The sequence below is a fragment of the Bos grunniens genome, chromosome 3 (genome assembly GCF_055505025.1).
Source record: "Bos grunniens cultivar Pamir isolate PY7600 chromosome 3, Bosgru_T2T1.0, whole genome shotgun sequence".
Classification (NCBI taxonomy): Eukaryota; Metazoa; Chordata; class Mammalia; order Artiodactyla; family Bovidae; genus Bos; species Bos grunniens.
Genome location: NC_141167.1, coordinates 107,889,575 through 107,916,403, shown reverse-complemented (window position 1 = coordinate 107,916,403; position 26,829 = coordinate 107,889,575). Strand labels below are relative to the sequence as shown.

Genomic DNA, 26,829 nt, shown 5'->3' with positions numbered 1-26,829 from the left:
AGAGATGTATCTGAATGACTTAGGGAGACGTGCAAGTTGTTTAGGACAAATTAAGCTAAATGCAGAGGGGCAGGGATCAGCGAAGAAACTTCACAATCCCCTTAAGTCTGGGCGGAGGGGGTAAAAATGCCGAAGCAAGGCGATTCACAGAAAGCCTCACGGAGTCTTTTCAAAGTATCTGAAAAGACTCTTTCTTAAGAGGGTAAAGAACGCCCTCTGAGGTCCGCGGGTGTCTCTTCCCATTGTGAAGCCTCTCCTCTCTTGGAGGTCGCAGGCCCCTTTTAAGGAGAAACGGAGGACCCCACCCTCTCAGTGGTCTGGGGGAAGCTTCAAGTCGGAGCCGGGCCCCTTCCAGGGAGAACTGCGAGGTGCCCTCCGGCGACAGGTGAGACCCCCCCGGGGCACAGCCTCGTCCACACCCGACCGGCGGGAAAGCCCGCCGCATCCCGCTGCTAGTCCCGCCGACCACAGGCCCGCCGCCCGGCCACCAGCCACGAGCGTACGTAACGTGCCCCCGCAGCGTGACGCACGGGCCGCGCCGGGGAAGCTGCGCTGGCAGCGCGGCGGGAGGAGCGCGCGGCGGGGGCGGGGTGCGGGCGGAAGCCAGCGTCTGCGGAAAGGAGAAAGGAAAGGGAGACGCGGCTGGGTGCGGCGGGGCGCGGCTGGGAGACCGGCGGGAGGGCGCCGCCTCCTCCCCCGCCCTCTCCGCTGAGGATGGAAGTGACGAAAGCAGCCGAGGAGGTCACTTCCTGCTGGGGTGGATGAGGAGGAGCCGGAGACGCCGCGGAGGAGACCGGACCGAAGACCGACCGTGCCGGGGAGAGGTGAGTCCCGGCCTCGCCGCCGACTCGTCCCGGCCGACCCCCAAGCTTCGGCTGTGACGGCGTCCCTGCGGCCGGGACAGCGGGGAGAGCCACGTACTAACCCTGCTGGGCCTCCCCCTGCGCGGGGGCGGGGGAGGGAGGGGGCCCCCGTGGCTTAGGGGCGACGGGGACCCGGGCAGCGTTCTTGCGGTGGCTCCGCGGAGCCCCGAGACCACGGGGAGAGGAAGGCCCGGTCGGCAGGCAGATAAATAGGAGGCTCCGGGGGCTGTGGAAGCCGGGACGCGCGCGGTACCAGGCTCTGCAAGCCTCACTCTATGGGGAATGGTCGCAATCCGAGGGAGGGCAAGGGGCCTGCCGGGCTGTGCAGAGTTAAGATGAGTGACCCTACTTCGACAGTGTGTCCTCGGAGTGAATTTGCGAAAGGCATGAAGAGGCGCCTCCGGACTCCTGGGAGGAAGGCCTTTATAGGTGAAATCGGAGAGTTGGGATGTCAGGAGAGAGCTTCCTGGGCACGTCATTGTTGCGGCGGGATTTGAACCCCAGAGTCGTCGTGAGTGAAGGCATTCCCATGTCAGGATAAAGATTCCGCAACCCGACAGAGCAGCCTCGTTGTTAACGTTCAAGGCAGCTTCCTGGAGTCGTGGGGAAATTAGTGTTTTTCCTCCCTCATTGTCACGGAGATGGAAGCAGCCAGGAGAGGAAACTACTGCCTCAGCTCTGGGGCCTTGTTATTGTGTATCTTGTGTATGTAACTGTGTGTTTCTGTTTGTTTTCTCCTTCCTTTGGGGCATTTATCCATCTTCATTCCTTGGTAATTTCTTAGACCGAAACTTGTTGGTTGGTCTTCTTAAATGTGTATGGTGAGGGGAAAAAAAAAAATTTCAAAGGATCTAGAGGAATCCTAGGTTAGATGAAATTTCAAGATTAGGAATTTGTATCCACCCCGCCCTAGGGTCACCAAGGCACCTACATTCCCTCTAGACTCCTGCTAATGTTGGTGCTGAGGGCCTGTCATTCACCCTGGGGAACTGCCTGAGTAAGAGTAAATCTGCCTTCTCCTGCTTGCATATCTCTCTGGCCATTTTACTCATCCCTGCTTTTTGCTAAAGGAGTAACAGATACAGGCTGCTAGCTGCTAGGAGCAGGAAATTTATTAAGAACTGTAAATCTGGATGGAATGAATGCAAATCACAGCCAGACTCCCTCCACTTGTTGAACAGAAGGTTCCCAAAAATGCTTGCTTCTTTTTTCCTTTCTGTTAAAGGGAGAAAATATAAATTTTTTTCTCAGAGAAAAATGGGAGGAGTGTGAGTTTTCGTGTATAGAGTAACTGTACATATGGTGTGTTTACTTCCTGTATCCCAGGGTGTTTTTCAAGGAGGAAGGGGCAGTTTCTGACTGGGAGAAGTTTTCCTTTTCCCATCTCACATAATTCAGGAAAGTAAATCAAAATCAGATGTTCATTCTTGAGTGGCAATCAGATGGATTTGGGTTTTGGTTTTTGTTTTTTTTTTTTTTTTTACTCTTTAAACTGGTACATCTGGGTGAACTCAGGCTTGTGTATCTTGGCATCTAGGCCTGTCTAGTAATAGAAGACAAACTGTTTGACTTGTTCTGGCTGCCTTTTTGGACTCATTTCACCATACCCTTCCTTTTTTTACATTTGAAAGATTGGTCAGGAGGGAGAAAGCAAATATTAAAAACAGTGTTTACTATTTGTGGTTTAAAGTCAGGTAAGAGATGAATTATGGTCTTTGAAGTTGATGACCTGAGGATCATCATTTCACGACTTGAGGATTAGCACTCTGGAAGTGACATGTTTGAAAGAGGGTTACATAAGGAGGGAAAGATGAGGAAATGGAAGTTTGGGAAAAGGCTGTGGCAGAAAACCTTGGGAGGATAAAACACAGAACACCTTAAATTAATTGACATGGCTTGTGTCTCTCAGCAGGAGGGTGAAAATGAAAGCGGGCTGTAGCGTCGTGGAAAAGCCAGAAGGAGGTGGAGGTGAGCAGAAGCTAATCAGTCATTTTCTGATGTACCTGGAATGCCCCTCAGTGGTCCCTTTTCTCTTCATTTGGGCTTGGTTCACAAATGCCAGACTGTGACTGACCGCCTCCTGACAGGGTAGATACTGCTAGGACAGTTGTATGCTTTTTCCTATGGATGAATGTTAACAAATGTGGTCACCACACCCTCATTTCCAAGCTTTCGAGTCTCTTTCCTCTTAGAGAAACAATTCCAACCTTGGGGAAAAGGTGCTGTTTTCTAAAACATTGTCTTTCCTGTGTGTTCCCTTTGAAACTTTCATGTCCTCACAGGAAGTAGGCATGAGATTTAGTAAAGTCTGAAAGGGGAAAAGATTAGGACACCTGGCTGCTGCTACCCAACTCTTATCAGATTTAATGATTGCCACAAGGAAAGGTAACTTCAGTCTGCCTTCCTCTGCACTGTTGTGATTAGCTCCAGTTGACTCAAAGGGTGTTCGTGGCATGTTTGCACAGCACTCTAGAGTTTCTGAGCATCGGAATGTGAAGCTGGGGATACTGGTATGTATGTTCCTAGCTCCTGACTACCTTGATCTTGCCCTTTTCATATTAAAGGGTATCAGTTTCCTGATTGGGCCTATAAAACAGAGTCATCCCCGGGCTCCCGGCAGATCCAGCTGTGGCACTTCATCCTGGAGCTGCTGCAGAAGGAGGAGTTCCGCCATGTCATTGCCTGGCAGCAGGGAGAGTATGGGGAATTTGTCATCAAGGATCCAGACGAGGTGGCCCGCCTCTGGGGCCGCAGGAAGTGCAAACCACAGATGAATTACGACAAGCTGAGCCGAGCTCTGAGGTAAGGAAAAGAATTCCCAAATCCATTGTGTTAACAGATTGGAAAGAGGCTTAAGTAGTTTGGTACGTGTTAGATAAAAAGGTATCAGGTAATGAGAGACGACACTAGTGAATAACGTGTAGCTTTACAGCGGGAGTAGAAGAGCTGTTAAATCTGGGTGGCATAGGCACAGGAGGAGAAAAGGCATATCTTTGGTTGTATGTAGGAGGGAATTCCAACGTGGCTGGCACTGGATCCTGACAGCCGATTCTGCTCTGTAGTGGGCGAGAATGTGTGGTGAAACCTGGATTGGAGCTAATTTGTAATCCAAAGATTAGTTTAGACTTCCCCGTTGGAAATGTATTAGACTGTCTCTTCTTTAGGCACTCCTGAAAGACACTAGAAAAAGAGTGAAGCAGGCACACAAGAGGACTGCTTAGTGCATGGCGGGGCCCTCACTGTTGAGGAGCCAGTGAGCTCAATGGGCTGTCGGTTCGTAGTTTGCTCCAGCTTGTCTATAAAGATTGGTCACTCTAATTTTTCTCAGGTTCTCTTTTCCCCTTGCCAGTCTTTATATTTCATAACCCTTTACCCCTCCAGGGGTGTTTATAATCTATGCCACTGAATATATTCAAGGTTCTAGGTACATTGAAATTCCCCTGCCTTCCTTCATTGTGTGACCCTGAATGTAAAATCTGAGCAGCAACATTGCTGGAGCCTCTCACTTCTTTTGAAAGTGAAGTAGGCCAAGCTGACTGCTGTTTTCCAGCTCAGAATGTACCATTATTTGACCTGCCACCATAAAACAGTTCTACATTCCTTTGTCTATGCCCTGAGCTTAGGCCTCCAGACTAACCACATTAGGTCTCCCAAGAGATTTGTCTGCCCCCACCTGGGGAAGGCAGAAAAGAGAAACGAAGCAGTGACGTATAGTAGAACAGGAAGGAAATGGACTAAAGAATTGAAACCGTAGAGAGATAGACAAGAAAAGGGTTGGGGCTCTAATAGGTGTACAGGATCTCAAAGAGAGACTGTCTTTGTAAAGGACTGGAATCTTGTTGAAAATTGAATCTGAAAAGTAAGCTCTTAGGTCTCCCAGCCCTAACCTGAGGGCAAAGCTGCAAAAGAATGATAGTGATGTTCGCAAGTAATACTCTGAGCAAGAGCTGTTGATTGTCGTCGTTACCTAAGTGTATCAAAAACAGTCAGTAGCTAGAAGACGATTTGACATGCATTCTTGTTTTTACAGATACTATTACAACAAGAGGATCCTTCATAAAACAAAAGGGAAAAGATTTACTTATAAATTTAACTTCAACAAGCTGGTGATGCCCAACTACCCATTCATCAACATTCGGTCAAGTGGTAAGATGCCAACTCTCTTGGTGGGGAGTTAAAAAAGAATTTTAAAAACCCAGGTCTTCAGATTTGTCATGTTTAAGGGGTATTTAGAAACACCACAGTAATATGATCCCCTGGATTCCCTCTGCCAACTAGTCTCATTCTTCTCACAGGAAGTGATAGACTGCAGCACTGAGATAAATTTGGTTGATTTGGGTCTGTTTTCTGCATATTATCTGTCATCTCCTAGATATTATTGCATTGTCCTGTTTAGGAATATTATTCCATAGGTTTGTGTTGATCCTTAAGTTCAGGATTCAGAATTTCAACTCCCAGCCCAGTGGCTCTTTCACAGACAAGAAGTAGTTTCTAAAACACTTCCGATTTTCTATGAAACAACCAAGCTCACCCTTATCAAGTGAATCTCATCAAAACCACAGCATCCTTGATCACAGGAGGGGAGGTTCATATGTTTGCAGTGAAAAGCAGTGCCTTTGATCTGCACCAACAACTCCTCAGAGAACAGGACTCTGGGGTTACTTGACCTTCTCTCTGAAGTGTTGCAAGGCTTCCCCTCTAGGCTCTCCACAGGATAGCTTTCCATTACAGCTTTTCACAGAGGTTTTGGGTCTGCCTCTCAGCGAAGGAGAAGGCAGTCTCTGATAAGGATGTTTGTTTGTTTCAAGATGCAAATCGGGCCCCTGCCTAAGAAAACAGATTGTATTTTACTAATTTCTGAGGAGTCCATCAGTGCTCTGTGTTTGTGGAATTGTATAAGGCAAAGAAGTCTGCTTGTGACTCTGTAGTATTACAACTTCTCAGGAAAAAGTTGAAAGAAACCTGAAAATTTAGAGCAGGGGTGTGGCTGAGAGAATATGCTGAGATCTGTGGCAGATATGTAATTACTACACACAACAAGTTAGGGCAGTTTTAGCTTGATGCTGCTATCATTACAGTTCCATCTCCCCTGTAACCACTCCCTCCTGTCCCTGGGGCATGCATTTAAAAAAAAAAAACTATTGGAATGCATCTCTCTAATTACAACCTGTTTTCTTTCCTTGTGCCTGAGGGAGAGGTGTTAGGAAATCAAACCTGTTCTAACCACTGGCATCTTGTTTCCTCTATTTTTCACTCTTGCCCCCTCCCTGTGTACCTAGAGGAATTTTGACTCTAGGAGTCAGTTCTTTGCATCAGGTGGCCAAAGTATTGAAGTTTAAGCTTCAGCTTCAGTCCTTCCAATGAATATTCAGGACTGATTTCCTTTAGGATTGACTGGTTGGATCTCCTTGCAGTCCAAGAGACTCTCAAGAGTCTTCTCCAACACCACAGCTCAAAAGCATCAATTCTTAGGGGCTCAGCATTCTTTATAGTTCAGCTCTCAAGTCCATACATAACTACTGGAAAAATCATAGCTTTGACTAGATGGACCTTTTGTCTCTGCTTTTTAATATGCTATCTCGGTTGGTCATAACTTTTCTTCCAAGGAGCAAGCATTTTTTAATTTCATGGCTGCACTCAGCATCTGCAGTGATTTTGGAGCCCAGGAAAAAAAGTCTCTCACTGTTTCCATTTTGTCCCCATCTGTTTGCCATGAAGTGATGGGACTGGATGCCGTGATTTTAGTTTTCTGAATGTTGAGTTTAAACCAACTTTTTCACTCTTTCTCTTTCACTTTCATCAAGAGGCTCTTTAGTTCTTTACTTTCTGCCATAAGGGTGGTGTCATCTGCATATCTGAAGTTATTGATATTTCTCCCAGCAATCTTGATTCCAGCCTGTGCTTCTTCCAGCCCAGCATTTCTCATGATGTACTCTTCATATAAGTTAAATAAGCAGGGTGACAATATACAGCCTTGAGGTACTCCTTTCCCAATTTCGAACCAGTCTGTTGTTCCATGTCCAGTTCTAACTGTTACTTCTTGACCTGCATACAGATTTCTCAGGAGGCAGGTCAGGTGGTCTGGTATTTCCATCTCTTTCAGAATTTTCACTGTTTGTTGTGATCCACACAGTCAAAGGCTTTGGCATAGTCAATAAAGTAGAAGTAGGGGTTTTCCTGGAACCCTCTTGCTTTTCTGATGATCCAGTGGATGTTGGCAGTTTGATCTCTGGTTCCTCTGCCTTTTCTAAAACCAGCTTGAACATCTGGAAGTTCACGGTTCACATACTGTTGAAACCTGGCGTGGAGAATTTTGAGCATAACTTTACTAGCATATGAGATGAGTGCAATTGTGTGGTAGTTTGAACATTCTTTGGCATTGCCTTTCTTTGGGATTGGAATGAAAACTGATATTTTCCAATCCTGTGGCCACTACTGTGTTTTCCAAATTTGCTGGCATATTGAGTGCGGCACTTTCACAGCATCATCTTTTAGGATTTGAAATAGCTCAACTGAAATTCCATCACCTCCACTATCTTTGTTCATAGTGATGCTTCCTAAGGCCCACTTGAGTTCACATTTGCATTTTTTTTCTATTGAAAACCCACAAATCCAGCCACTTGGATAACCTAAATGGGGACCAATATGCTTTTCCAGGAAAAGGAAATCTAGACCATCACTCTGTGAAGACTCTGGCCTAGCAACCACACAGTAGTGGCCAAGAACTGCCTGTTTGGCCAGAAGTCAGTTGAATCAACATTGATTCTTAACCAGGCTCAAGATCCTGATCAGAAAATCATGGGGAAAGCAAAAAGTCCATTTCTTTTAAGGATACAACTAGTTTTTTACATCCTGGATGCAGATAACCCCAAAGAACTAGAGTCAGTAGTTCATAGAGAACTTTTACCCAAATAGACCAAACATTTCAGGTTAACTTCTAATGATGACAAAGAAATGTAACATTTATTGAACATCTGCTTCATGGAGGTACTTTTGCCCAGTGTTTTTGTGAGGTAACTCATGCCACCCTCCCCGCTTAGTGAAGTATATGTCTTGGTGTCCCCGTTTTAAAATGATAACGTTGAGGATGACAGCAGAGTCAAAGATGGATCAGGGTGGCTTGAGTACAGTTACCTGCTGGGCAGTTTCTCAGGAAACAATTCTTGAGCCATTGAGCTATTGAAATCTAGCTCATATTTAATAGACCATACGTTCCTTCCCTGGATTTGGGATTCATTAATTTGTTCAACAGATAATGTGTTAAGACTTAAAAACAAAAAGATTATGGGGGAGTTACTTCCCTCAAGGAACTTAAAATTTAGCAAGAGCGATAAGCTATCAGTATGGAATGTGATAAATGCTCTGAGGAGCAGCGCTGTGTGGACTTAGATCCTGGAGGCTAGAGTGATCTTGTCTAGATGGTGGGTTGATACAGTTGGGCTATTTTGAACTGTGTTTTTGAACATAGAAGAAATACGTTTTTTAATGTATTCTTAAGTTTTTTTACATTAACATGTATTTTTAATGGACTTATAAGAAACATTGGAAAGATGCAGAAGACATGTAGTAAAAATGCTTACTTGTCAGGGTTTGGGGGCAGGGCAAACCAGTTCAAGGATGAACTTGAGACCTCTCTATCCCACCCCAGTTTTTTTTATATTTATCCTTATTTTAGAAAACTTTCAAGCTACCAAAAAAATTGAGGGGGAGAAAATAAAACTGCGAACACCCATATATCCTCTACCTACAATCACTAATGGATAACATTTGCTTTATCTATATATATAACTTTTAAATCTTTCAAGATTAAGTTGCAGATGTGACACTTTATCCCTGTGTACTTCAGTATGTATCTCCCAGGCACAAGGACATTCTCCTCCTAATCACAGTAACATTACCATACTCAGGAAATTTTAACATTGCTCTAATATTGTTATCTAATATATGGTCCATATGCCTTTTAAAAGTTTTAGCTTTTTAAACCATGATTATTTTCTAATAAATCATGTATTTTAACAAATACATGGAATTTGCTATATGCTGGTACTAGTTTAAGGACTTTACAAATATTAATTCTTGTAGTTTTCATAGCATGAGGATTAGTCCTATTATTATCTGTTTTACAGGTAAGGAAACTGAGACTTGGAAAGGTAAGTAAGTTACATAGAATAACATAGCTATTAAGTGGTAGGGCCAGGGTTTGAACCTTATCAAGGGCCTTATTCCCATTTTGCCAAAGGGGTTCAAAGACCCACTGGTTATTTGTACCAGGCTACAAAGTAGAAGGTGCTAGAACTAAGATTCAAACCCACATTTTCCAGCCCTGCTAAAGTAGGACTGCTGCAGCTAGTGAAAGTGAAGTCGCTCAGTCGTGTCTGACTCTCTGCGACCCCGTGGACTGTAGCCCACCAGGCTCCTCCGTCCATGGGATTCTCCAGGCAAGAGTACTGGAGTGGGTTGCCGTTTGCTTCTCCAGCAGCTAGTTAAAGGGATCCAGAATGCTGCCTCCAGATTGCCTTCCTTCACTCCCTCTAAACCCACTTGGGAAATGCTCTGTGTTCTATCTCCATTTTTGCAAATTGACAATGTATCTTTAGCCCATGGAGAGACTGAGATATCTATCTTCCACTTGGAAAAACCAAAACAAATAACTGACTTGTTCAGGAGACAGGACCTTCTTTATCACCTCCGTTTCTCTCCATGTTATACTTATTCAGTCCACCAGCACACAGAAAAGTGTTTTGGAGGGGGCGTGTCTTGGTTTTTTTCTTTTGCTTTTAAATAGATGTGCTATTAATACAAAATCAAGATTCAAGAGAATCAAAAAAAAAGTAGAATCATAGCCACTATAATAGGCTGGTTGCAGAAATATTTTTGAGACCCCCCTGAGTCTGCTCAAATTATATACAGGTCCATCCATCTGTTTTTCCTGATCACACAATTAAAATCAGTTGTTTTAGAAAAAAAAACCTATGGAACAGTTTTCTGCAGAACGTCAGTTTGGGACATGCTGCTCTGGCACAGTGTTCTTCAGACAAGTGTGCTGAGAAAGCTACACAGTCTTGCACTTAGCAACTGACCCCAGGGTCCTATCTGAAGATGACTCTGTTGTAACAAGAACAGAACACAGCTGATTGCTGGCAGTTCCTCCCCACATCATATCTTGTGCACCTTTTTGTTTCTTCTCCTATGTCACCACACTTGCACTTATTTGGGGTTTTTCTTACTTTTTCTTCTCCTTTATCCTTCCCTCAAGGTAAAAATAGCCCTCCTGACATCATCAGTGATAGAAGACACTGATACCTCCCAGGAGCCCATAGGGCCCCTGAGGCCTCAGACGTCTTATGCTCTGATTATCAGAAGGACTTCTGAGGGCCCTAGAGAACTTGCGAGCCTCTAAAGTTGGCTTGTGTAGCGCAGTGTTGGTTTCTGCTTAGAGCTTCAGATCTCAGTCCACAAATTTGGGAGACGGGTGGTAGGGACTGGACTTTGTTCCAGCCTCCTCAGTGGTTGAAAGGCATGGAAAGCAGGATGGGAATGGAGATTGTTATACAGAATTTATATAATAGAACATAGATTTGGAGAGATTGAAAAATATTAGACTCTAAAGAAGTGGTTGTATGTCAGAAATGATAAAAGACACACCATGAGAACCTGCCTTAACAAACATGGCCCTTTGTTGTGTTTTTATCTTAAAATGCGGTCTTGGTCATGTTCATATTTGTGAGGTACAGGGTCTTCAAGCTTTTAATGCATTGTTTACATACACATCATCCCCAGTTTTGTCTGTTGGTTTTGGTTTGTTTGCTTGCTTTATAGACGTGGCCCAAATAACGAAAATAAGAAAAGACCATTTGTAAACCTGAGAATTGAAGCAGGTGTTATATACTGTATATACACACTCTTACACTCATTCATTCAACTGATAGTTCTTAAGAGCCTACTGATTATTCAGCCCTGAACTGCTGGAAATCTACTTGCAAATAAGAAATCCCTGCCTTCATGGGGTTTAGAAAACAGATAAACAAGCAAATGATATTTTAGATAGTAATGAGTACTAGGAAAACAAAGTGAGTAAGAGGCTAGAGAAAGGCGGCAACTAAATTGAATGGAGGAAGCTGAAAAGACAAGCAGGTGAGAGATTCAGTCCAGCTGGAATGTTTGTTTCCTGTTGCTCTTCAACATTTTGTACTTATTTAGTGTCAGTTAAATTGCCGATCATGCATGACTAGACCTCTAAAGTGGCCTTTTGTCTTTCCCACCCTCACAGGTGTGGTTCCCCAGAGTGCACCACCAGTGCCAACAGGCTCTTCCCGCTTCCATTTCCCACCTCTGGACACCCATTCTCCAACGAGTGATGTGCAGCCAGGGCGGTTCTCTGCTAGCTCTCTAACTGCTTCTGGCCAGGAGTCAAGCAATGGCATTGATAGAAAGGTGGAGCTTTCAGAGCTGGAGGATGGCCCAGCCGCTGACTGGCGCCGGGGCGTGGATCTCATGTCCTCCCGAAGTGCCGTGGGTGGAGGGATTGGCCACCAGAAGCGCAAGCCTGACATCATGCTTCCTTTGTTCTCCAGGCCAGGGATGTACCCTGACCCCCACAGTCCCTTCGCTGTCTCTCCGATCCCAGGCCGCGGAGGTGTCCTTCACGTCCCCGTCTCACCAGCCCTGCCCCTGACCCCCACCATCTTCTCCTACAGCCCCTCGCCAGGCCTGAGCCCCTTCACCAGCAGCAGTCGCTTCTCCTTCAGCCCTGAGGAAATGAAACACTACCTTCACTCTCAAGCCTGTTCCGTGTTCAACTACCATCTGAGTCCACGGACATTCCCTCGGTACCCAGGGCTCATGGTGCCACCACTGCAGTGCCAGGCGCACCCCGAGGAGCCATCCCAGTTTTCCATCAAGCTGCAGCCCCCACCCGTCGGGCGGAAGAACCGGGAGAGGATGGAGAGCAGCGAGGAGGCAGCACCTGTCCCTGTTCCCACACTGACTCCTGTCCCACCGAGGATTAAGGTGGAGCCAGCGTTGGAAAAGGCTCCTGAGAGCCTCAGGCAGTCGGCACGGGAGAAGGAGGAGCGCTCTCAAGAAGAGGGCACTGTGCCAGGCAGGACCACGGAGGAGGAAAAAAGCACCATCTTTGCCCGCCCGGCTGCACCGCCTGTGTGGCCCTCTGTACCCATTAGCGCCCCAAGTGAAGAACCCCTGGAGGTGTCTGAAGACAGTGAGGACAGGCCTGGCAAAGAGCCCGGGGCACCTGAGAAGAAAGAAGATGCCCTAATGCCCCCCAAGCTTCGGTTGAAGCGGCGCTGGAATGATGACCCTGAAGCCCTGAGTAAGAATGGCAAGTTTCTCTGGAATGGGTCCGGACCCCGGGGCTTGGCAACAGCTGCTGCTGATGCTTAGAACTGGAAGAGGATTGGGAGCTGTTTATACTATAATCAAAACACACACATGTATTTATGTAGCAAGATTTCAGGGTGGGGGGTGGGGAGGGAATTAGACTGGTTTGATCATTCTAGGGGTGTAGACTTGTATTTTTGTTTTGGGGGTAGGATGGGGTGTCTTCTGTTGTAAATTAGGTGGGATGTGAACACACTTTTTCCTGGTGAGTAGGACGGGATTGGTATTGAACTGAAAAGAGAAAGAGCCTCTTTCCTATTGAGGCTTACACTTTGACAAACTCCCAGAGGGCCAAGAAACTGTTTGGTCCCATAATAGTTCAGGTTCCAGACTTATTTCTTTTCTATTGTATTTATATATGGAAAGCCATTAATGAATTTATTTTGCTCTGAGAGAGACACATAAAGGGAAAGGGGCATGGTTGGGAGGTTGAGCAGCGAGAGACCATTAATACTAAGTATTTTGCCTGAAATGTTTCTTTATAATTATTTCAGGGGAGGAGTAAGATAATCTGTCTTACTGGGGCAGGGGGATGTTCACGTGTTGCTCTTTTTCTTTTTCCCTTTGTTGTTGTTTGGCTTTTTTTTTTTTTGATATAGAATGTTTTCAGGAAACATGAAATGTACTGCCAGTTAGAGCGGGGCTGGGAAGGCACAGGCACCAAGCCTCAGCTACCTGGTTGAGACAGGAAGCCCTGCTGTGAATTTCTTGGACATTTCACCTACTTCCTCTATTAAGAAGCCATGAGGAGTCGTAAACTCTTGTTCAGGGAAGAAAGAAGAGGACAGAAGGAAGTAACCTGATGCCTTTAAAAACAAAAACACAAAAATTATTATTTTTTTTTCCACCGTGCGTTTAGGGAGCCAAACCAGTGTGTGACTGTGAGCGAGTTGACTGAGACACGAGTTGAAGATGTCTCTGTTGTGTCTGCTGCTCTTACCGTTTTCTTCAGTCAAAGCCTTAACAATGAACATACTTCAACATGATACGGGTCTGTCAGCGTAAACCTGTAAAAGGGCATGGACAGCTTTTCAGATAATCCAGAGGTGTTGGAAATGGTTAAACTTTAAGCTGGTATTTAATCATCCCCACTTGATGTTATTGGGATGGGTAGCAGAAAGGCAGGATTGTGGGCTTTAAGGGCAAATTATACTTGGAAATGCAGAAGGTGGCTGGGGGTACAAGTGGATGTGTATGAGGTTGAAGGAAGAGGTGGATAGGAAACACAGAAGGCAGACAGATGCCACGGGGCTGGCAGAAGTGAACCGTGGGGGTCTGTCCTGATGTGTTGCCATTCTTGCCATACCCATTCCCCTAGATCGTACTAATTCTTAAGATCAGTTGACTGTCCATGAAACTCCAGGGATTGTTTCTTCATGGGAAGTTCTGTTGCATCAACTTCAAAGGAATGGGAAGGTATTGATCATATGTGAAGCAAAAGGAACCTGGACTAAGGGCAGACAGAATCCACAGCCAGCTGTGTGTACGTGTGCGCACATGTAGTACATAGATACAGAAATACCTAACATGGCTCAGACCCTCAAGCAGCAGAGGGGGGAATAACTGCATATCTGGTAGGGGCAGGAAGTGGGCACAGGGATGCTTTCGAGAAATTCCTGACTCCATCTTACCCTAGGTGAACTCTATGTCCTAAGAAGCACTTGAGGGTTGTCTTTTTATGGTGGGGGTGGGGGGTCTTTTTTTAAACTGGAGTGCATGCTTGAGAGAGGAGCCCGGGAAAGGTTAGAGCAGGTGAGTGAGTTATTAGATGGTTTAAGATGACTTGAGTCCATCATGCCTTTTTTTTTTGGCAGTTGTCCTCCCCTTTGTTTGAAATTCCATGAGTGACTTGTCTTTCCCTGGAAAAAGGATTAGGAGAGTGGTCCCTAACAACTCAGGCTGCCTTTGGTTGGTTGTGTTTTTATCGGTTCCTTTCTCTGTACCTCGACTTACCTCGAATCAGAATAGCAAGCCCAGGCAGGTGGAAGAGGCATCTCTGCTTGGCATTGCCCAATCTAACCAGGGAGGCTGGCTGCCCACCACCTCTGTCCACTGGAGCGGAGGCGCCGGCAGGTGTCAGTATGAACTCAGGAATAGACATGAGGCCTTTAAAAAAGAGAGAGAAAAATCCATGATGCGTACCTGTAACCCCCTAGAACCCAAGTGCCAGAATTAATTCCTAGATGCTGCTTCTGTTTGAATAAAAAGTAACTGCTTTTACACTTGAAAAACACTCAAAAAATGTTCAACTCCATGAAAACTGTTTTTGGCTTTAAGAAACTGTTTGATGTTTAACTGTTTCCTTTGATTGCCATTCCACCAGTAAATTGTTGGTTGATTTGCACTGCACACTGGGGTTGGGGGAGGGTACTACTCAGAGCTGAACTTGGGATTGCCTGGGAAGTGGACCAGGGGATGTGGAGGTCATTGATATATCCTGGGGCAAAGGGGTGGGAGATAGTTTTTCTCCCCTAAGTCCACTCCTGGCAGCGCCGGTCATAAGCCTGGCACAAAGCCAGGTCATTCTCTTCTGTGAACATCTCATCACTGACAGCATGTGGAAGGAGGGGGACAACACCAGGTCTATTTTCCCTCCCCATTTTTTCCAACTTTTGCTGTGCCAAATGTTTAAAAATTTGCAAAGACACATTCTGAACTTGTATTAATCAAGAGCATGTTGTTGCAAGCCGTTTGCTTTTCTGGCTATAGGGAAGAACACAGTATAGAGACCTCTTCAGGGCATCCAGACTTGCTGAGTGTTTGTTTTTTAAGAACCGCTAGGAGTGAAAAATGAACAGTAAGTCCCTCCAACCCCAGTTTTCAAGCTGCACTGCATTAAACCCAGCTCGCTAACAGGGAATCACTGCACCCTAGTCCTCAGTGGGCCAAGAAACTTTCAGAAGCATTAAAAGAAAAAAATAGTTGAAGTATATCACTTCTTACCAAGCGGGTAGAGTCAGTTAGTTGGCTGTTTGTCCCTTGTTTTTTATTTATTCCATAAATATGTTTGTGTTCTTTGTTTTATAGACAGTAATGAAATATACTTTTAAATTTGGGGGAAAACTGATCCAGTCTTTCAAGAACTGTTCGATTTTTTTGTTCTTGGCAGGGTGGGGGTGGGGCGTTACCAGTTAATTTGTTTTGAAGTATTTAGGCATTCTTTGAGTTATAAAATTGTGATGCAGGGATATTTGGAAATTCACACATGAAAGGTGACTTCACTAGTTACCCGCTTAAGCAGAATAGTGTGTATATGTACATAACATGTAAGTAATCCTCACTCCATTGTGCAGTGCCTTTTAGATGTTCTGCTTTCTATAAAGTCTTCAAATTTTTGCATATATATATTATATATATATGATGTAATGTTATAGAAATATATGTATAATATACATATTTTTTCCAGGGGTATCTGATAGCTCTGTATTTTGTTATGGAAGTTGAAAGAAAAAAAAAAGTATTTTACCTCAGAAGTTAAAGTTAAATAAAAAAAAAAAAAGTACTTTTAAGTAACGTTTGCAGAGTGTTGGTTTTGTTGTTGCCACGCCGAGCCAGGGTGGTTGTGCCAGAGCATCTGCTGCGTGCACACTCGTTCACCCACCCCCACACTTGATTCCTGTTGTGCAGGGACCAACATAGTGAGGGCAGGTCCCTTAACAGTTTTGGAGATGGTCAGTTTCCTTGTGTTGATGGCTGCTTCTGGATAGAATACCACTGCAGCCACAGACAAGTTGGTTGGGAAATTTCACCCTCCAAATTGATGGGAGAATTCATTCAGAGTACATGGCAAAGCCAGAAACAGTAGGCCACACTTTGTATGAAGTATGAAGTATTCAGAATAGGCAAATCTGTAGAAAAAACACAGGTTAATGGTTGCTGTGTAGATTGGTAATGGGTCACATTTTCTTTTGGGGGGTGATAAAAATGTTCCAGAGTTAGTGATGGTAGTTGTACAATTTGAACAGAAAACACACTGAATTAGCCACTCCTGAAAGGGTGACTCTTCTGGTATGTGAGTAATAATCGCAATAAAGATGGTTTTGTTATTATGTTTTTTAGCCGCAGCTTGCAGAATCTTACCCAACCAGGGATTGAACCTGTACCCCCTGCGTTGGGAGCACAGTCTCAACCACTGGACTGCAAGACAGATCCTTTGTTTTGTTTTTTAAGTATATGAAAGGCCAGTGTGAGGGAAACCTAGTATTTCCCAGAAGAGGACAAGAGTCAAGAGAAGTAGGAGGAGAACTTAAGTATCACATAACACATCCGAACAAAAATGGTGCCAGGCTTTTCGTCGTTCAGTCGCCAAATTGTGTCCAACACTTCGCAACCCCGTGGACTGCAGCACGCCAGGCTGCTCCTCTGTCCTTCACTGTTTTCCAGAGTTTGCTCAAATTCATGTCCATTGAGTTGCTGATGCTATCTAACCATTTCATCCTCTGACGTCCCCTTCTTTTGCCTTCAATCTTTCCCAGCATCTGTCTTTTCCAAAGAGTCAGCTCTTCACATCAAGTGGCAAACATATTAGGGCTTCAGCATCAGTCCTTCCAGTGAATATCCAGGGTTGATTTCCTTTAGGATCGACTGGTTTGATCTTGCTGTCCAAGGGACTCTCAAATCCAAACTAAGTAATCTCATTTTACTCTTGAGATAGGCAAATTGAGCCCAACATTTGTAGAGTCATAGCCAGGTGTTAAATTTGACTTCTATGAAAGGATCCTGTGAGTTCGAGAAGGCTGGAATTTATGAGGGGTAAGGCCAAAGGGGCAAACTAGGATGGGTTATGAAGGGTCTTAGGAGATACCTAGAGTTTACATTTTATTCTGCTAGCAGTGGTCACCCCCAGTATTACGCAGAAGAGTTTGAGCTAGGCCAAGGAGCAGGAAGGCCAGCTTGTGAAGTGAACATCTCTGCTATCATGAGACTATTAACTCATTTTGGCAGGAAAAAGTGATGTAATAGAGGCTGACTGGTTGACTCCCTCAGTTCAGTTCAGTCGCTTAGTCGTGTCCGACTCTTTGCGACCCCGTGAACCGCAGCACCCCAGGCCTCCCTGTCCATCTGGACAACCAACTCTACCCAAACTCAAGTGCATTGAGTTGGTGATGCCATCCAACCATCTCCTCTGTCGTCCCCTTCTCCTCCTGCCCTCAATCTTTGCCAGCATCAGGGTCTTTTCAAACTAGGCAGCTCTTCGCATCAGGTGGCCAAAGTATTGGAAGCAACCCAAATCAAGCTGGGAATGATTGGGCTTGGATTCAGACTCTCTAAGAGAGCCTCCTGATTCTTTCCCATCCTCAGGCTGCTGAAAGCAAAGTGAGGCTTGTTAGGAATGAAACTGGATGTCATTTTGAGATCAGGAAGGATCCCAGGCCACTGGTCCTGCCACCCCCTGTTGGCCATTCAATGCACAGAATTATACAGCAGTTATTCAAATTCTGAGCAAAGAGAGGAGTGAGTGATGGTGAGCAGAGGGGAAGAAGTAAGGAAAGACATGGAGCTTCAGCATGAGAACACAGGCAGGGGAGGGGGTTTCAGGGTTTGAGAGATGAGAAAGTATAAATCTCAGAGCCTGTCAAGATGAGTGAGTCGGTATACCTACGGCTGATTCATGTTGATGTACGGCAGAACCCAACGTAACATTGTAAAGCAATTATTTTCCAATTTAAAGAATTTTTTTAAAAGATGAATGAATAAGGAGTTAACCCTTCAGAGGCTCATCACCTCCCTGTTTACAGTCCTTAGTTTAGTTTAGAAGGCCCTTCATAATCTGGTCTCCATTTACCCTCCCGGCCTCGTCCTTAACCCCACACATGTGCGCACACACACTCAGCCACCCCACATGAAGCCCAAGCTCCACCCAAAACAACCACTGCACCACCAAGCCATAGAGACGTGAACTGGTGTGACCAGGGTTCAGGCCCCACTACCTGTGTTCTTAACCACTCGTGCCACAAGGCCTCTTGGCCCCGCTGAACTCACCGCCTGGAGACACTTCCCTCCACTTCACCTGACCAAGTACATTTTATTCAGAATTTAACTCAGATGTCATTGCCTCCAGCGGCCTCTCCTGGGCTTACCTCTGTCCACCACCCTCACATACTGTTATCAGTGTTCTGCCAGTCTGGTTTCTCATGGGATGGTCTGGAAGCCAAGGGCTGGTACAGGGTCGGTTCATTTTCCCCAGTGCCTAGCACACTGCCTGGAGCCTGAGGAGGCTTGATGCGTGTTTACTGGATAAACGAATGAGAAGAAATATTCAAAGGAGGCTCGACTGTCTGGATGGAGAATGCTGGTTAGGAATATTGAGAACGGGGAGGACTGCTGTCTCGGACATCCCCCCACTTCACCGCCCCTACTCCTCTTGTCACAGCTTCTGCTTCCCTTCTCTCTCAGGAGCTGGGCGTGTTGACTCCCTGAGGAAGGGAGATAAACTGGAATTGGCTCTAATCCCATAGTCCCACCCCTGCCATTTTACTGAGTGTTAGGCCTTGGGCAGATTATGGAACCTCTCCATGCCTCTATCTATTTTATAGGATTGTTGTGAAGATGATACACATAAAGCATTTAGTCCTTTTTTATGATATTTATGCCTGTACTCTATATGTGGAGGCTTGTGCCTTCACATCACTTGCGTTGGCCCCTCTCAGGAGAGGTAAAATACTTGGTACAGGAAGGGGGACCCTTTCAGGGCCCGAGAGTGTGCTCTTGTCTAACATTTGGAAATGAATTATCCAAGGAGACACATATGCTGAGAAAGCAAGAGACTTTACTGGGAAGGGGCGCCTGGGTGGAGAGCAGCAGGGTAAGGGAACCCAGGAGGACTGCTCTGCCGCGTGGCTCCCAGTCTCAGGTTTTACGGTGATGTGGTTAATTTCCAGGTTGTCTCTGGCCAATCGCTCTGACTCAGGGTCCTTCATGGTGGCCCGTGCATCATTCAGCCAAGATAAATTCAAGTCAGAAGGACTCTGGGAGGTTGGTAGGACATATGGACTGGAGTCTCCTTTTGGCTTTTCCCGAAGTTTTCGGGTTGATGGTAGCTTGTTAGTTCCACGTTCCTTACCAGGACTTCCTGTTGTAAGATAACTCATGTAAGCGGTTACTATCAGGCCTGGGCAGGATGGGCGGTTTCGGTCAGTCGTTCCCCTAACACAATGATCCCTGTTTTACAGATGAGAAAACTGAGGTCCGCTGTTGGTGACCTTCCCACTGATTCAAACCTATCTCATGAGTCTGAATCCCATACTTTGCCCACTCCTGGCCTTGGATCTCTGAGGCAGAGTAAAGACACTTTAATCAGACACACAGAATTAGGGTGGTGCAGGGGACCCCGACCTCGGCATTTCTCCAGGCATCAGGCCTTGTATTACAATCTGGAGGGCAGGAGGAAAGTCAGCACCTGTAGCAGGCCCAGGGGACAGGGCATTTATCTCTGGACAAACAGATTCCTGGGGCTGGGCTGTGAGGACTGACCAAAGAGGGATAAAGATCAAAGATGAAAGAAAGCCTTCCCCAAATTCAGGGGAGCCCCACCCTGACTCCCAGGGCCCAGGTTGAGGGGGAAGCCCCACATCTCTAATCCCGGACTCCAGGATCTGGGAATCTGGTCTAGGCAGCAACGGGGAGGGTGCAGCCCCAACAGTGGGTGAAGACTGGGGAGTGACGGTCTGAGGCCAAGAGGCAGCAGGCCCTGCCCCAGCATCCCTGCCTCTTGCCTCAGTTGTCAGGTGCTGGCTCCATCCCAGCTTCAGCCCAAGGACTGGTTTAGAACAGTCAGAACCTCACAACCTTTGTCCCAGAGAGCTAAGGGCCCGTGAGGGAGGCGCCTCTGGCCTCTCACCCTGGGCCCTGCAGGGACCTGACCAGGGAGGAGAGGGAAAGAGGGAGGAGGCTGGAGGGACCACTCGCCCCAGGAGACAGGTCAGACTTGAAAACACAATTGTAGGGGCTTTTGTTCCAGGGTGTCTTTTTTGTCCTTCTGTTCCTCACCCCACCCCCAATATTTCTCCAAGAGTAAACAGGCAGAGGGTGGGGTAGAGATGTCTTTGTATGATTTTGACCTTGCAGCAACTAACTAGAAGGAAAAGGGAGGGGAAACTGAGATTTGCATAGGTATCTTCAGAATATCACAATGAAGGAAGTTTGCTTTGGTTCTCCCACTCCTGGCCCAATTGGGAAAAATCTTTATCTGCACATGCTGAAATTTTGGTGACCAACTCCTCCAGCCCCCATGTTGACAATAACAAGTAACATTTGTTCGCTCTTGTCACTTGCCTTAATTACTTGATCCACAGATTGATCCACAAAATTGCCCTCTATGGATTATTATTACTATTATAATCTCCATTCTGCTGATGAGGAAAACAAGGGTCAATGAAGTTAAGTGAATCACCCAAGATCAACACAGCTAGTAAGTAACCAAACCAGGACTCCCCGAGTTTGTCCTGGTGTTTGAGAAAAAGACTCCATGCTTTCTCTCAAATACCTCCCTACCCCTCGGTGATGATACACAGACTAGAAGGAAAAGGCAGGGGGATCGAGCTGCTTTAAAGAGGCCCCTAGACTTCTCTAAGGGAAACATGGAATCATTGCCAGTGTGAGCTGCCCTGAGATGACCTCCAGACCAAAGAAGAAGAGACCAAACATGTATCTAGTCATTCATTCATTCCTGAAACTGATATGATGGGCCACGTGCCCAGGGACACAGTGGGTCCCTGCTCGCAGGACACTCACAAGGGCTCAGTTTCCTGGGGAAAACGAGTCAACATAATGAACTGAAATACAAGGCAGATTGTGCCTAGATGACAATAGTCATTCATTTATTCAGCTAACATTTCCTCAGTGCCTGCTGGAGGCCAGACTCTCTCTTGGAATTTCACAGTCAAATAAAGATACTCTGAGTCCACCAGGAGCCTCCAGTCAGAAGACAGGTAATTAGGAGGCTGCGGCTCCTCCTCTAGTGCTCTCCCCACAATGCCACAGCCTTTCCCTGCATTCCCCAGTGAGCTGTAACTTCACCAGTTACCAGAGAATTTTCAGTACTGACTTGGGCAGGCAAGAATTCAGATATCCCCACAATACTGGGGGAGTTCTCACTCTCCTCCATGCCCTTTCTGAAAAAGAAAAAAGAAAAAAAACCAAGACCCCTTCTAAACACAGGCACCAGTCCCCACGTTGACTGGTGCCATTCACCAGCAGCATCCACACCACCACCCTTGGATCAGCAAGAACCAGGGTCCTCCTCGTAGCCTCCTGCCCCAGAGTCTAGCTTGGCCAGCACCTGACATGTTAGGCATGCTCTATAGATAGAGTAGGTAGGTTATACTGCCAATAACTGAAGCAGGAGGCACAGCTCCCTCCGCAGTTAGGTTAGGCTGATGGGGACGGCTTGGTCCTTGCAAACCTAGTTCTCAGCCTGAAAGAGCTCCTACCTGATGGAGGAGACGGGTGCGGGGATCCCCTTATCTGCACTCGCCCTCAGGACACAGATGTGGGCAGCTGCTATCCATCTGTCTAGGGCTGTGGCCCCCACCTAGGGGGTAAGGGGGAGGGAGTGGAGAAGATAGAAAATGAGTGGGACTACAGTCCATCAGTCTAGAAGGACTATTGAGAGTGGGTCAGTTTGGGAAGGGAGGACAGAGACTGGGTGAGGGCATGTGAGATGAAGAGGGGGCCCTGGGTGTTGTGAGGTGGGGGGGCGGGTGGTGGCAGCCCTAGCACAGGTTGGGAGCTGGAAGGGGCAGGGGGTAATACACTGGAAGACAGACCACAGAGGCTGAAGTGGAAGGCAGACTTAGAGACGAATTCCCAAGGAGGTAAGGTGGGGGGAACTGAAGCAAGCAGGCAGGGGCTGCGGAAGGAGTGGGCAGGGGAGCGGGGCTGAGAGCAAGGAGCACCACCCCCCCAACCTCCTGCCCATGGTATTGATCCACTAGATTACTCAATTTCACCCGTATTGATCAGGTAATTGCTTTATCTCGGGTCTCATTTGAGCTCTGCATTCCCCTGGCTTCCCCATCTCTCTCTCTCATTTTTTTTTTTTTCTATCAGCCTGACACAAGGCTTCTTAACACAGAAATATATATATGTATATGTATATATATATATAAAGATTTGGTTAGCCTGCCCAGGGTTGGTGTTTGGGGTGGGGGATGGGAGTGGATAGGAGGTGAGACCAGCCTCCCCTCGGAGCCCCTAAATTCTCTTTCAAGAAATCCTTCCTGGCTCCAGATAGTGGAAATGTCTGCCCTCCCAGGGTCTCCAAGGTCCAGGTAAGAGCTGGAGGAAATAGACACCAAAGGCCCTGGGCTCAGCCTCTCTCTCCTCACCATCCCACCCACCCTGCTCCCCTAACTACAAGACCTGGAATCCCCCAGCACCCCAGCCAGGCTCTCGGCTCAGCCTCTCTCTCCTCACCATCCCACCCACCCTGCTCCCCTAACTACAAGACCTGGAATCCCCCAGCACCCCAGCCAGGCTCTCGGACATCCCTTCAGTAAGTCTGCAGAGTCTTGCCTCCGTCTGTCCCTCTGGCTGCGCGTCACTGTGTATCCTGCCACTACCCCTGCCCTCTCTGGAGCCCAGTATATGGGTCCTTCCTGCCCACCTTCCTCACCCCCTCCGACTCTCCTTGGCCCTGGCCCAATTCCCCACCCCTGGGGACCCAAGCATCCTGCCTTCAGCTGGAGGAAGGAAAACTAGGGAAGAAGCCTCAGCCACTCGCCAGGGAATCCACAGACAGTTCCCCCAGGGAGTCCCTAATCTGAGAGGCAACACTTCATGGCTTCCTTGAAGTCTCCAGTCTAAGAGTAGGGACCAGACCCATCTGAGGACAGGACTAGGGGAACCACACAAAAGATAAAAGGCGAGGTCTAGGGAGTGGAGGGAGTGCTGGGAGATCCCAGACGAGATCCAGCTCTCTCCCCAGTCTCCCAGAGCTCAGCCCTGCTCAGCTCACAGACTAGCTGGGCAGAAAGGCAGCAGACACTGAAACTGTAATTTGCCGACAGCAGCATCCTGAGTGTGGATGTGGAGTCGGTGGGGCCAAGGGGACCCGTCCACTGCAGTGCACACTCTGGGCTCCTGGCACCCTGGAATTCTCTGTGTAGTGACCAGGGAGGTGTCCAGGCACACATGGTCCTCCACCCTGGGCGCACCCTCCTGAGTACAGGCCTGGGGGCAGCTGTCCATCTGTGCTCTTGCACATGCGGGCTATGTCGCTTCAGTCGTGTCTGACTCTGTGCAACCCCATGGACTATAGCCTGCCAGTCTCCCTTGTCCATGGGATCCTCCAGGCAAGAATACTGGAGTGGGTTGCCATGTCCTCCTCCAGGAGAATCTTCCTGACCCAGAGATCAAACCCACGTCTACTGCATTGGCAGGCGGGTTCTTTACGACTAGCGCCTGGCACCTGCAAATGTCAAGAGCAGGCCCAGGATGCAAAGATTCTTCACCATGGAGCTCAATTTCCAAGACTTCCACCAAGACCTTGAGCCAGGCATTGAGGTAGGAACTGGGAATTCCATGGTGAACACAATGGATAAGACTCAGACACTCCCCATGGAGCTTAGAGACTCTAGGACATTATAAACCATCTCTCCATCTGTAACCTCTGGACCCCTCACCCAATGCCATGCACACCAGCCAGGGCCTTGCAGGCTCACTCTATCCCCTTTGAGCAAGGGAGCCCCCAGACAGAGAGAGAGGGAAGGACTCAAAGCCGTGTGTCCAGACATGATCTGCACTGGGAAGGGGGGTAATCCCAACTCTGAGCCCCACAAACTCATCCCCACCCAGTGAGGAGCCAGAGGAAGAAGCAGCTGGTGTGCAGGAGGGCATGAGCCCCCCAGGGTCCATCAGGCTACATCTTACCTGCCACGAGGTGGCGGACACCAGTGTCCCCCACAGAGCTTTTCCTGAGCAGAGGACAACTGATCTCTTTCCTTCCTGTCTCAGTTTACAGAGTCCCAGCTCCGCTCTGGGGAAGCTCCTCCCTGAATCTAAGCAGCATTCCCCTACTGCTCCCACAGTCTTTTTTTTTTTTATTCCTAGTTCCTCTTCCATTCAAATGCCTCAACTTTTCTAGCTTCTCCTTCAACTCTCCTCACCCCATCTCTCTCTCATCCTTCCTTCCCTGACACCTGCACCCATTCACTTTGGCCTCCTGATATCCAGGCTTGGAAGGAGCTGGGACCCACTGTCCCAGTTCTAATACTGAAAGTCTTGAGTTTGAGAGAACCTCTGTGTCCCAGGGACAGGAATGCACCCTACCTGGAAGGTAAGATACTGCACGAGGCTCAGATGGGAGCAGGGTTTGGGTGCAAATACGAAGAGGCCAGCAGCATTTTCCCACGTGTCCGCAGAGACAGACAGACACACATACACCCTATACACAGAGATACCCATAAACAGTCTCCAAAACAAAAGCACAGCCCACACACCCAGGAGCAGACATTCACAGACACACGCACTCAGGCTCACACACAGACACGCCCAGACTCACACACCCACACTCCTAGAGACAGGTGTGTGTGGTCACAGACGGGCACATACAGTATACCAACAACACACAGTGGAAACACCAGAACTGACACAAACGCCCACGCACAAAACACACGGCCATGGAGACAGACATCCACGGGAGACGTGCACTCATTTTACGACTCATCGGAGACACACAGACACACATTCAGACACCCACAGAGAGGCAGGAAGGAGACCCGGGAGCACAAAGACGCCTTCACCTGCGCCCACGGGCTGAGCCGAGCAACAGATTCCAGACCTTTTCCCTGTTCTGCCCTGGAAATACTCACAGGGCTGGGGGGGCAGGGGGGGAGGTGGGCAGCTCCTCCTCACCCCCCAGAGGAGAAGGTGGACCCAGCCCCAAGGTCTCCATGGACCCCAGCTCGAGATTCACAGAACCAAACGGAGAGCACGCACCCCCTACCCTACTGAAGATCTTTCTCCCTGGGGTGTGGGGGAGTCCTGCCCCCCGACCAGGAGCCAGGGCTGGGGACAGCTCTGAGACTAGCCTCTCTGGAGACGGAGGGGCGGGGGGGTGGGCGTGGGAAGCCCTGGCTCCCTCTCTGGGGGTCGGGTGGCGGGGGTGGAGAAGTGTGAGTGAAATGGGTTTATTACTGGGAGTCTGTTGCCTCGATTGGTATCGATCCCTGCATGTCACCTTCCATTGCCACTAATGGGACATGAAGAGTCGCCACCGACACCAGCCCCGGCGGCACGCACAAACCCATAGCTCCCCTCCCCCGTCCCCACGTCCCGAGCTGCAGCCCAGGCGGCCTCGGCCCTGCTACCAGCTGACCCCCTCCTCCCTCCACCTCATCAACTCCTTCTCCTTCGCTTCCTCTCCTTCTGCCTCTTCTTTGTCTCCTTGAGTCTGACTCCAAAAGCTTCCCCCACCTGCTTTCCTTTCCCCCTTTACGGTCACCTAAGGACCCTATCCCCCCACTCAGGGGTGTCCCTTTTCCCTCCCTTCACTTCTCTCCTTCCTCCTCTGGATCCAGAATCGGCCACCATCACTCCCCAAATAAGGGTGCATTGGGTCCCAGCCAATCTTGGGGAACAAGGGGGAGTCAAGGAAATGAGCCAGTGGGAATGACCCCTCTTTCACCAACATCTGGCAAGGAGTGCTTCTCAAAGGATAATTTCCTTCTATCACACCAACCTGGCCAGACAGAACATCCTGGAACAGCCAAGTCCCCCAAACAGACCCTCCTGGAACAGCGGGGCCCCCCACCTTCAGTCCACTGGCTGCCACGACCCCAGGCTGGATCCTGGGTAGAACAGCAAAGAGAGAGTGAAGATGAGGAGTCTGTTTTCTTTTCTCTTATCCTGCTCCTCAGGGAGGAGATGGCACCACCTCCCTGTCCACCCCACCTGGCAAGCCCCACATCCCCTGCAGTGCCTGGTGAAGCCCTCCCCAGGGCCTGATCCCATCCAAGGGTCTGCAGTCCTGCCCACGGTAATGTCAGATAGTCACAAAGGCACAAGTGAGACCCAAAAAGACCCATCCAGGGTGATGAGGTCTTGATACAAAGTATGTCAGACAGTGTCAATAGGCTGGGAATTTAGCCTATTGTGCTGGTTACTCAAGTATGAAAAAAAGTCACTAACTAGAGCAGGAAAAGTCCACTCGAGGCGCAAACAGAGCATCCTTGGCTTTGCTGCTGGGAAAGCAGTCTGCATGCCCGAGTCTGTGCCATTAAGCCCTGGGGACTGGTGGGGCAGCTGAGGAGAGGGACTCCTCCCAGCCCCACCCTGCACCACACTCAGCCCTGAGAGATTCCTCCCCAAGGGGACCCTGGGAGACACCCAGAGCCATCTCTAGGCCCCCAGGTAAAAAGGGTGGCCTCTTGTCGATCCCTGTCACCAGACAGGGATGGGGTTTCCACCCCTCATCACTTAGCCCCATTACTGTGTCCTGTCCAGGTTGTTTAGGAGGCTGGACCAGGCCAAGTAGAGGTACTAGATACAAAGCTAGGGGTTTGAAGGTAGCTTCAAAAGTTGAGGCTGCTTGAACCTAGATGTCCACCGACTGATGAATGGACAGCTC

General features: G+C 48.0%; 1 protein-coding gene and 1 long non-coding RNA gene across 5 annotated transcripts; one reads left to right on the top strand and one right to left on the bottom strand.

The window, feature by feature from the left end:
* Positions 1-471: 471 nt before the first annotated feature.
* On the top strand, positions 472-15,773 carry ETV3 (ETS variant transcription factor 3). 4 transcript variants are annotated; one of them, XM_086393446.1, is made up of 6 exons: positions 687-824; positions 1,221-1,374; positions 2,776-2,831; positions 3,428-3,665; positions 4,894-5,009; positions 11,134-15,773. In XM_086393446.1, the coding sequence occupies exons 3-6, from the start codon at positions 2,786-2,788 to the stop codon at positions 12,261-12,263; spliced, it is 1,530 nt and encodes a 509-aa protein (XP_086249572.1). In that variant the 5' UTR covers positions 687-824; positions 1,221-1,374; positions 2,776-2,785; the 3' UTR covers positions 12,264-15,773. The 4 variants fall into 4 exon arrangements, with proteins under 4 accessions (XP_086249569.1, XP_086249570.1, XP_086249572.1 ...); XM_086393445.1 differs by having other exon boundaries at positions 1,221-1,568; positions 2,773-2,831; XM_086393443.1 differs by lacking the exon at positions 1,221-1,374 and having other exon boundaries at positions 472-824; positions 2,773-2,831.
* Positions 15,774-19,009: 3,236 nt separating this feature from the next.
* Positions 19,010-24,905, bottom strand: LOC147376720 (uncharacterized). Its single transcript, XR_015161198.1, has 2 exons — positions 24,531-24,905; positions 19,010-19,332 (listed from the first exon to the last, which is right to left on the bottom strand). It is a non-coding gene; the product is annotated as an uncharacterized LOC147376720 (long non-coding RNA).
* Positions 24,906-26,829: the final 1,924 nt, after the last annotated feature.

Bases quoted from the DNA above. Each gene is read 5' to 3' on its own strand.
- ETV3 (XM_086393443.1), top strand. From the start codon at position 2,786: ATGAAAGCGGGCTGTAGCGTCGTGGAAAAGCCAGAAGGAGGTGGAG. The intron at 2,832-3,427 runs GTGAGCAGAAGC...TTCATATTAAAG, and splicing joins AAAGCCAGAAGGAGGTGGAG to GGTATCAGTTTCCTGATTGG. The intron at 3,666-4,893 runs GTAAGGAAAAGA...TTGTTTTTACAG, and splicing joins AAGCTGAGCCGAGCTCTGAG to ATACTATTACAACAAGAGGA.